The sequence below is a fragment of the Mycetomoellerius zeteki genome, unplaced genomic scaffold (genome assembly GCF_001594055.1).
Source record: "Mycetomoellerius zeteki isolate Tzet28-1 unplaced genomic scaffold, Tzet1.0 scaffold212, whole genome shotgun sequence".
In the NCBI taxonomy this organism is placed as follows: Eukaryota; Metazoa; Arthropoda; class Insecta; order Hymenoptera; family Formicidae; genus Mycetomoellerius; species Mycetomoellerius zeteki.
This window is the reverse complement of record NW_017257086.1, coordinates 70,639-80,433: the sequence shown is the minus strand read 5'-3', so window position 1 is coordinate 80,433 and position 9,795 is coordinate 70,639. Positions and strand designations below refer to the sequence as shown.

General features: G+C 30.9%; 1 protein-coding gene across 1 annotated transcript; it reads left to right on the top strand.

Moving 5' to 3' along the window:
* The first annotated feature begins 1,038 nt into the window (after window positions 1-1,038).
* Window positions 1,039-9,490, top strand: LOC108722679 (alcohol dehydrogenase [NADP(+)] A). Its single transcript, XM_018447893.1, has 4 exons — window positions 1,039-1,185; window positions 4,462-4,629; window positions 5,605-5,961; window positions 9,116-9,490. Exons 1-4 carry the CDS (start codon window positions 1,111-1,113, stop codon window positions 9,488-9,490), a joined length of 975 nt encoding a protein of 324 aa, XP_018303395.1. The 5' UTR covers window positions 1,039-1,110.
* The last annotated feature ends 305 nt before the right edge of the window (window positions 9,491-9,795 follow it).

Below are 9,795 nucleotides of genomic sequence, written 5' to 3'. Positions count from 1 at the left end.
GGTTGCAAAACTGTTGAGTCTGCTGAACACAGCCATTGAAACGGTCATTTAAATAGAGAGAGAGCAATAAAGAAGGAGGAAATGAGACGGGGCAACTTACTTATTCCATGCACGCGCACTCCGTTTTGGCCATGAAGTAAGATTAAGGAGACCTAACTAGATAGGATAGGGAGAAAAAAGTTGGTCACGAAAAATGTTCCGTGTACTGCCATGTCCGCCGAACGGAATAACTTGCAACATTCCATCGCCATATTGAATATGCGAATATATATGTGTGCAGTATACTTGCGACTGTCATACATATGTGTATTAAATACGTGTCTCCTAAAAAGTAGAGTAGCTTGCCCTCCTAAAATCTTAATAAAAATATACCCATTCGTCGCGTTTTCACTCAAAACGAACGAACTTCCATTATCGTTCTTTATCAAAAGCTAAAAAGTAATAAAATATATTATTTTTATATGAATATTGGGTCCATTATTGTCAATTTCCATTATTTATTTATTTTTATTTTTTTTCCATTATTTTCGGAATGACAAATATCCTAACCTGTAGTCTCGAACTTTAACGCTTAATAACTCGGTTCACAAGGCCGATCACCACATTTTTCTTACAGATTCTTTCGTTTTGAGTGAAAACGCGACGAATGGGTATATTTTTATTAAGATTTTAGGAGGGCAAGCTACTCTACTTTTTAGGAGACACGTATTTAATACACATATGTATGACAGTCGCAAGTATACTGCACACATATATATTCGCATAAATATTCAATATGGCGATGGAATGTTGCAAGTTATTCCGTTCGGCGGACATGGCAGTACACGGAACATTTTTCGTGACCAACTTTTTTCTCCCTATCCTATCTAGTTAGGTCTCCTTAGTCTTACTTCATGGTTTGGCCAACATAAAATCAGGAGAATTGCGCTATATATAGCACACATATATACTGTGCTATAGCTATATAGTATGGTGAAAGTTGTGAATTACAATGGAAAGAGTAAGGTAAGGTAATGGTAGAGTACGAGAGTGGTGGAATACAGTAATATAGCACATCCCGATTTTAAAACATATAGTCTGGTTTCTTCGTTGTTACAAAGCACATTGAATATGGTTCAACAAAATTCAAGTGTATCTCTGCCAACAGGGCAACAAATGCCTATTTTAGGATTTGGGACATGGAACGTAAGTTTATAAAGAAGTAAATTTGTATTATAATTCAAACGAAATTTATTTATATCATAATTATATTTAAAAAACAACAAAATAATCTACTACATAAAAATTTAGTAGAAAATTTTTTAAAACAGACTCCTTTTATTAAAATAAATACGAAAAAATCAGGCAAAAATCATATTTTAATTATATTGTATTTGAATATGCTACATATATTTAAAATACACTATATATATATGTATACAGAGTGTTTCTTAAATACCGGCTACTAACCACATAGTGCTATTCCTAATAAAAAATTGAGTCGATAATAAATATTAGGAAATTTTTTTCTACAGTGCTTACTGAAGCAGTTATTATCGAGTAAAAATAATTCAATCGACATCGTGCTTTATACGGACGCACATCCGTGAGCCACGCGTCTAGTAGTGTGCGTGAGCGCTTCGCCGCGCCGCTACGCTGCTGACTTCGCGCAATGTCCTCGCATGTAAAGCGAAAAATTACGATCTTCGTCAATGAATAAATATTATGTCGCGATAATATAATAATTATACAAATTAAATACATAATAATAATTATACAAATTAAAATTACATCATAATAGACATTTGTAATTATTGTTATGTTGCGGAATAATTTTAATTCCAGACAAAGATATTTTAATTTCTCAAAGACCGTTAATAACGACGTCCATGAGCCACTATTTTGTAACAACATAAAAAATAGTCTAAGACTGAAGAGTTTAAATTTCTAGCTGCCGACTTATAAGTTTATTTTTACTGACATAAAAGATATTTTTTCTAACGTAAAATTCTTAAAAAACAATTGTCTAAAAGTAATTACGATTCTTGTTAAAGAATTAAAAATATGTTGGAACATAATTTTAATTCCGAATAAAGGAATTTGAATTTTATAGTATTGTTACAATCCCGAATAATAAAATGCAAGCTATTCTGGGGGGTTTTTAATAGGATAAAATATTCTTAAACTATTAAAGAACTCAAATCCTTAACTGCCACGTTAAAATTATGTTATAACATAGTAATTGAATTAATTAAAAATTAAAATTATGTCAACACATAATAGAAATTATTTTTATGCCAGTTTAGATTTTAATTAACTAAATTATTATTATGTACGAGACGTAATAAAAATTTAAAATTATCATATGTCATGACATAATTTTAATTCATATAGAATTTTTGCTATGTCTTGACATAATTAAAATTCGTTGAATTATTATTATTATATAACAACCCGGCAACTAGAATTTTAAGTTCTTCAATCTTAGAATATCGTTTTATGTTGTTACAAAATAAAGTGGCTTATACATATCGTTATTAACGGTTTGAGAAATTAAAATATCTTTATCCGGAATTAAAATTATTCCGTAACATGACAATAATTACAAATGTCTATTATGATATAATTTTAATTCGTATAATTATTATTATGTATTTAATTTGTATAATTATTATATTATCGCGACATAATATTTATTGATTGACGAAGATCGTAATTTTAATTTTAAGCGCGATAGCGGCGAAGTCAGCAGCGTAGCGGCGCGGCGAAGCGCTCACGCACACTACTAGACGCGCGGCTCACGGATGTGCGTCCGTATAAAGCACGATGTCGATTGGATTATCTTTACTCAATAATGACTGCTTCAGTAAGCACTATAGAAAAAAAATTTCCTAATACTTATCGACTCAATTTTTTATTAGGAATAGCGCTATATGGTTAGTGGGCGGTATTTAAGAAACACCCGTATACACACGCACGCAAGAAAAGCCCCTCCTGATATAAATAATTTTTATAAGTAACTACTGTGCTTCTTTTAAACCACTTATTGTTAGTCTAATATCATATTATCCTTTTTGTCTCGCAAAGAGATAAAAAGGAACTTTCTTATTCGAAGATACCCTGTGTGTATTGTTTGTTTATTTATAACGTAACTCGTACGGAATACAAGAGATCCGGGTTCGACTCCCGGCCGAGGTAATATTTTTCGCAATAAATTTAATTAGTTTTTCAAACATATTAACATCTTTAGGATATGATGTTTAATTGAGCATCGAAATTGTTAGAAATTAATTTAATTCGCGAGATTACTATGGTAGTTTAATTGCGATTATAGTCTGGAAAAAATTTGGCGCGCAGATTGAAAGACTAGAGGAAAGTCGCCGATATACCACTTTGTTTTTAGACAATATTTCTTAAACAAAAGATAAAAATAAAACTTTAAAAACGTAAGTACAAACTGAAGTATCTTCTATCAGATAGTATAAGCAGTTTTTATAATACTGTTTGCAATTTTACAATAATTAATTTTTTCGTAAGGTAAGCAAAAATGAGCGTCTGACAAAATGGGTTCCAAAACTGACACAGTAGGCAGTAATGCTACGTATTCATATTCTTTTTTATTTTACAAACATTATCTGTATAAAGTACCTACAAATGAATGTATATAAGATTTTCCAGAATCTTTTCACTTTATAAAACATTTTTATTGAATTATATGCATATATATTTTATGCTGTTTTACAAGATACAAATATGTAATGCGAAAGTTTTTCAAGAATTTTTCCATATATGCACGATTGCCTTCACACTATAAAGCACTATTATAAAGATTAAGTTAGCTTAAATAAGTGGTTAAATAAGTATATATTTATATAAAGAATAGTCTGTTTTACAGACAGGTGTGTCAGTTTACTCTGCACCCCAATTTCAAATTTAAAATTGTATTATGAAAAGACTAAGAGAAAAAATAATATAAATAGAACTGATTTAGTAAATTATAAGCATTTAAAATGACGTAATATTATTAATAATATAGGCACTATTATTTAAACCACGCAATTTGCAAAAGAAAATCGTAAGAATTTTATTTTTGCATTTGTAGAATTCGTTTTTAGCTGATTTGGTATAGAAACAAGCTATAAATATACGAATTATGAGTTTGTACTTCTTTAATTAGATCATAATTTTATAATCAAATCATGATTTTATTAATATTAATAAAATGCAATAGTTAGTTTCTGAGAAATAAAGGGGTGTCACTTTAGGAGACTTGTATCAGTATCGGTGACTTTCCTCTACAAATATGGTATATATGCAAGTACATGCATAGTATATTTAGTGATTCAAGATTGAATAATTTTAAGCATTAAAGATCTAGCTTCGACCGTCTAGGCTACTTAGGTACTAATTGATTGTGTTCTTACATATGCGGTCTAAAATAAAGATTATTGTTTTATTTATAAAGATATGTTTATAATACAGGCAAGCGGAGAAGAGCTAGAAGCAACTCTGGATACAGCTTTACAAGCGGGATATAGACACATCGATACCGCTACTGTATACGAAAATGAGCAAATCATTGGTAATTGTTTAAAAAAATGGTTGGATTCTGGCAGGATCAAGCGATCCGATTTGTTTATCGTGACTAAGGTATGACACTCAAATTACTATTTTTATTTTAAGCATAATATAAATATAAATATCTATATGCAGTAGATAGGAAAGAAACTTTATGCGCACGTCACCGCATGATCTTTAAACTACAATAGTATGTATTTTAGCGAGATAATTCGAGCTAATTATTTTCAATATTGTTACTCAAAATAACGTGTTGTATATTGACAAACACTTTTCTTTTAACTAATAATATATCACTTAGATTTGTTTCCTCAAGCCGAAGGACATTAATATGAAATTATGAAACGATCAAAAATTTACTTGCCTGCTCTTGAATTAGATTTTTTTCTTTTTCTATTGTGATACTTGTTTAATTTAAGTGAAACTTAGGGAGAAGTACCTATGTTATAAAAGAGATATTTTACAATAACTTTTCCATTGTTTCTTTGCCACAAATACATAAACGGAACGCAATGCCAACTTACCTCTTGTGCCAACGAGACCCGGTCTCCCCTATATATGTATATACAGGAAAATCAAAGTCAATACTTCGGAAAGTGATTCGGAATCCAAAAAGAAGGAAAAAAAGCTATATAAACATATAGGTTTGGAAATAAGTCGTTTCCGAGTTATAATTTTTATATTTAAAAAGATTGTAATTTATTTTTCATAATCACAATTCATAATAAAGTAAAAAAAATTTTAAAGTAAAGAAATGAAAAAAAAGAATGCCAAGCGGACTATGCTTCTACGTGGTGCATCCTGGTTAACGCTAAAATAGTCCGAAATGTAGTCATTTATGTTAAAACACTATGAAATAAATTACGATTGTAATTATGAAAAATAAATAACAATTTTTTTTAACATAAAAGTGATTATAACTGGGAAACGACTTATTTCCGGACCTATGTTTTTACAGCGTTTTTTCCTGCTTTTTGGGTCCCGAATTACTTCCCGAAGTATTGATCTCGATTTTCCGGACACCTATTTTATGTTCAAAATTATTAGGTACCGCCCTCCGGTAATAGACCCGCAGATATAGAAAAGTGGCTGAAGAGATCACTTTCTAACTTGCATTTGAGCTATTTGGATTTATATTTGGTACACACTCCCTTTGCATATCAAAATGCTGGAGAAGAGTTATTTCATCCTTTTAATGAAAAAGGAGAAATAATGATTGATGCTGATACGGATCATCTACAAATTTGGACAGCAATGGAGAATCAAGTTTTGGAAGGACGTACGAAAGCGATTGGTTTATCCAATTTTAATATTGTTCAAATCAAAAGAATTTTAGACAATGCTAAATTGCCTGTCTCAAATTTGCAGATCGAATTGCATGTTTATTTTCAACAGAATGAACTGGTAAATATTATCTGATAAATCTTATTGTTTATATAATACATATCTTTTTATCTTTTTATTTTTTTGTTTATACGTACTGAAGTATCTGGTAATCATCACGCTATCTTTTATGGGTAGATAAAGCAGATTAAACTGAAGGAAAAAATCTTTTACCATTTTCGTAATAATTAATGAGCAATTTTACCGTTATAATGCTGATTATCCGAACTGGATGCAGCTGGAACATAATATCTTTGCTTTAAATTAAGAAGCGCCATAACGGTCAGAACGTTAAGATGTTGAACTATTGTAAATTCATTTAAATGAATTAATTTCAGAAATTATAATTGCGTGCCGATATGGTTATCGGACTTTCAACGCAATCAAATCTGAAAATATTAATAATCCCCCCAAATTTCCCAACTTAAAAACTGTAATAAACTTATTGCGAAAAATAATGCCTCGGCCGGGAGTCGAACCCGGATCTCTTGCATTCCGTGCGAGCGTCCTAAGCCTTTAGACAACCGAGTCTCGGCATTATTTTTCGCAATAAGTTTATTAGAGTTTTTAAGTTGGAAAATTTGGGGGGATTATTAATATTTTCAGATTTGATTGCGTTGAAAGTCCGACAACCATATCGGCACGCAATTATCATTTCTGAAATTAATTCATTTAAGGGGGGAAATACCTTTAGGAGGCTAAAAAAAAATGGTAATTTTCCAGAATTTTTTAAATAGAAAGTATTTAGCTAATTGTTTCAAATTTTTTTATGCCACTTTGTCTATCTTTTGAGTACATAAAAATATTTTTTTTATTACAAAATATTAAAAAATACTGAAGCTGCATCGCTGCAAATACAGAGGTAGCGATGTGAATTACCCAATCGGTGGGACATGTAGCTCCTGTTGTATTGATCTGAAACAGACAAAAAAAATTTTTTTAATTTAATAATTGTATACGCTCTATGTGAACCTAAAAAAAGTGGAAAAAAATGAAAATTGAAAAAATGACGCATGTTTGAAAAAAAAATTTGAATTTTTCACAAAATTTTTGTTGAATTTTGCAATAAAAAAGTACTTTTTTAAAATAATTTTCATAAACATTTAGGTTCACAAGATAGAAGGTAATTATTTAGTTTAGTTGTATGTTCAATTTGAAGAGGATCGGTTGAGTAGTTTTTTAGCTATCTTGTACACCAATTTTGAAAATGACGTTTTGAGAAAAACGCGTTCAAAGTTTCGAAAGATAAAAACTATATGATTTCATTGACTTACTGGTTAGTCTGCGATCCCAAGACCATATAATAGACCTTCAGCTTCCTCGTAAAGCTTGTTTTCCACTAAAAGTTGCTCTCGACGGGCTTTACGAGCTTCTTTTGTCTCCAGCAAGCTGCGACGCTCCTGCCGAGCTACTCGCCGGTTATCATTGTCGTTAGCGTACGATTTACTTTGCCTACCTATTATGATATCCAGCATACTCATGATGCGCAGAATAAACGAATGACCTTCGTTGAATACTCCAGCAGCCAAGTACAATCTCAATAATTTTTAATCCACAATGTAGGTGCTTTGGAGCGAGGCGCCATACAGTTGAGTTAAAACTTTCATTCGCATTCTGCGTGTAGCCACCCAAGCATCTTTGAAGTAAATCTTCCTTGGACAGATTTTCGTATATTGGCAGGATATGTTTTTGAACATCAGGATGCAGTGGGACAGGATATTCTCACAAAATTTCCACCGATGGCTTGACTTTTTTGCCACTTGCACCAGTATTATGAGAGAGAGGATCACAATAACTTCGCCAATTCTTCGAATTTCGATTTAAAATTTTGTTAGTATATTCTTCATATGTTATACTAACATTTTATGCAAAAAAAAATGCATTTTTTTAAGGTTGTAAAGGTATTTCCCCCCTTAAATGAATTTACAATAGTTCAACATCTTAACGTTCTGATCGTTATGGCGCTTCTTAATTTAAAGCATTATGTTTAACATTAGCGGTCTTTCAATCTTATTATTGATAATATCTTTGATTTTTTTAAACTGTTGGCTGGGTATTAAAAAACTGTTTTTGGGTGTTAAAAATTGTGTTTTACATACACATTATAACACTGATAATTTATATTTATCGATAAACTAGAAATAACTAGAACTCTATATTGGTCGAAGCTAGATCTTAAAATGCTTAAATAATTCAATCTTGAATTACTAAATATGCTATATATGTACTTAACATATATACTACACTTGTATTCATATATACCACACCTGTAGTCCAACAAACTGCGCCGAAAAATTTCCGGACTATATAAACGCAATTAAACTACTGTAGTAATCTCGCGAATTAAATTAATTTCTAATAATTTCGATGCTCTCAAACAGGCATCATATTTCCAAGATCTTAATATGTTGAAAAAACTGTAATTAAATTTATTGCGAAAAATATTACTTCGGCCGGCAGTTGAACCTGGATCTCTTGTATTCCGTACGAGCGTCCTAAGCCATTAGACTACCGAGGTCTTAGTAATATTCTTCGCAATAATCGGTATATGTGAGTCGGTTTATACAGGGTGTATCTGAAATAACGTACACTAATCAGTGCTATTCCTAATAAAATACTGAGTCGAAAAGTCCTCTACCATTTTGCAATTTTCGTAATAGTTAACAAGATATTAATTACTAAAAATCGCTGAATATTGATTTTCAATAATTTTTACTAAATACGTTTTTTATTAGGAATAGCACTGTATGATCAGTGTAAGTTATTTTAAATACACCCTGTATAATCCGGAAATTTTTCGGCGTGCAGTTTGTTGGACTACAGGTGTGGTATATATGTTAAGTACATATATAGCATATTTAATGATTAGATTCAAGATTGAATTATTTAAGCATTTTAAGATCTAATTTCGACCGATATAGAGTTCTAGTTTATCGATTGTGTTCTCACATGTACGGTCTAAAAATGAAATTATTATTATTTATATTTATATTTCGATAACTAATTGTAAAACTATCAGTAAGACGTAATGCGTTCGTGGAATTACAATTTTTGACATCCGAAAAACAGTTTGAAGAAATCATTGATATAAATGACGATCTGGAAAATTAGTTTCGTGATTGTAACTTTATCAATCTAAAAATATATATATATTGCTATTCTCTTTGTGTCACAGGTGAAGTTTTGTCAGGATAACGACATCAGTGTAACGGCGTACTCTCCTTTGGGTTCACGTGGATTTGTCCAGAAAATAGGAAAAGGAGACGTTGTGCCGGACTCATTAAAAAACGTAACTGTGTTAGAAATCGCTCAAAAATATGACAAAACGCCGGCACAAATAGCACTTAAGCACATAATCCAAAAAGGTATAGCGACAATACCGAAAAGCATTAATCGTCTAAGAATTAAACAGAACATAGAGTTATTCGATTGGGAACTCGAAGTTGAAGATGTCGACAAGTTAAATGCTCTGGATATGGGAGAATCTGCACGCGTATGTGACTTCAGTTTTTTTAAAGGCCTATCAAAGCATCCAGAATTTCCTTTCTAAAATTATTTTTCAATTTTATCTCTCCTATCAGGGTATCCCAAAATTAAGTAATGAAAATATTATAGCAAGAAAGTTCTTAAAATATTAAATAAAAAAGTTATTTGTAAATTTTTATTTTGGATAGTAATTTTTGAGATAATAAGGATTTAAGTATGACTAATTACAGATTTCGTTTAAACGATCACCTGTCCATGAATCGCGCATACGCGATAGTGAGTGCGCATTTCTTATTAATACTTACTCACTAATCAGATGATCGTTTAAAGGTCTACAATTGGCCATTTTAAATCCTTACATCTCAAAAA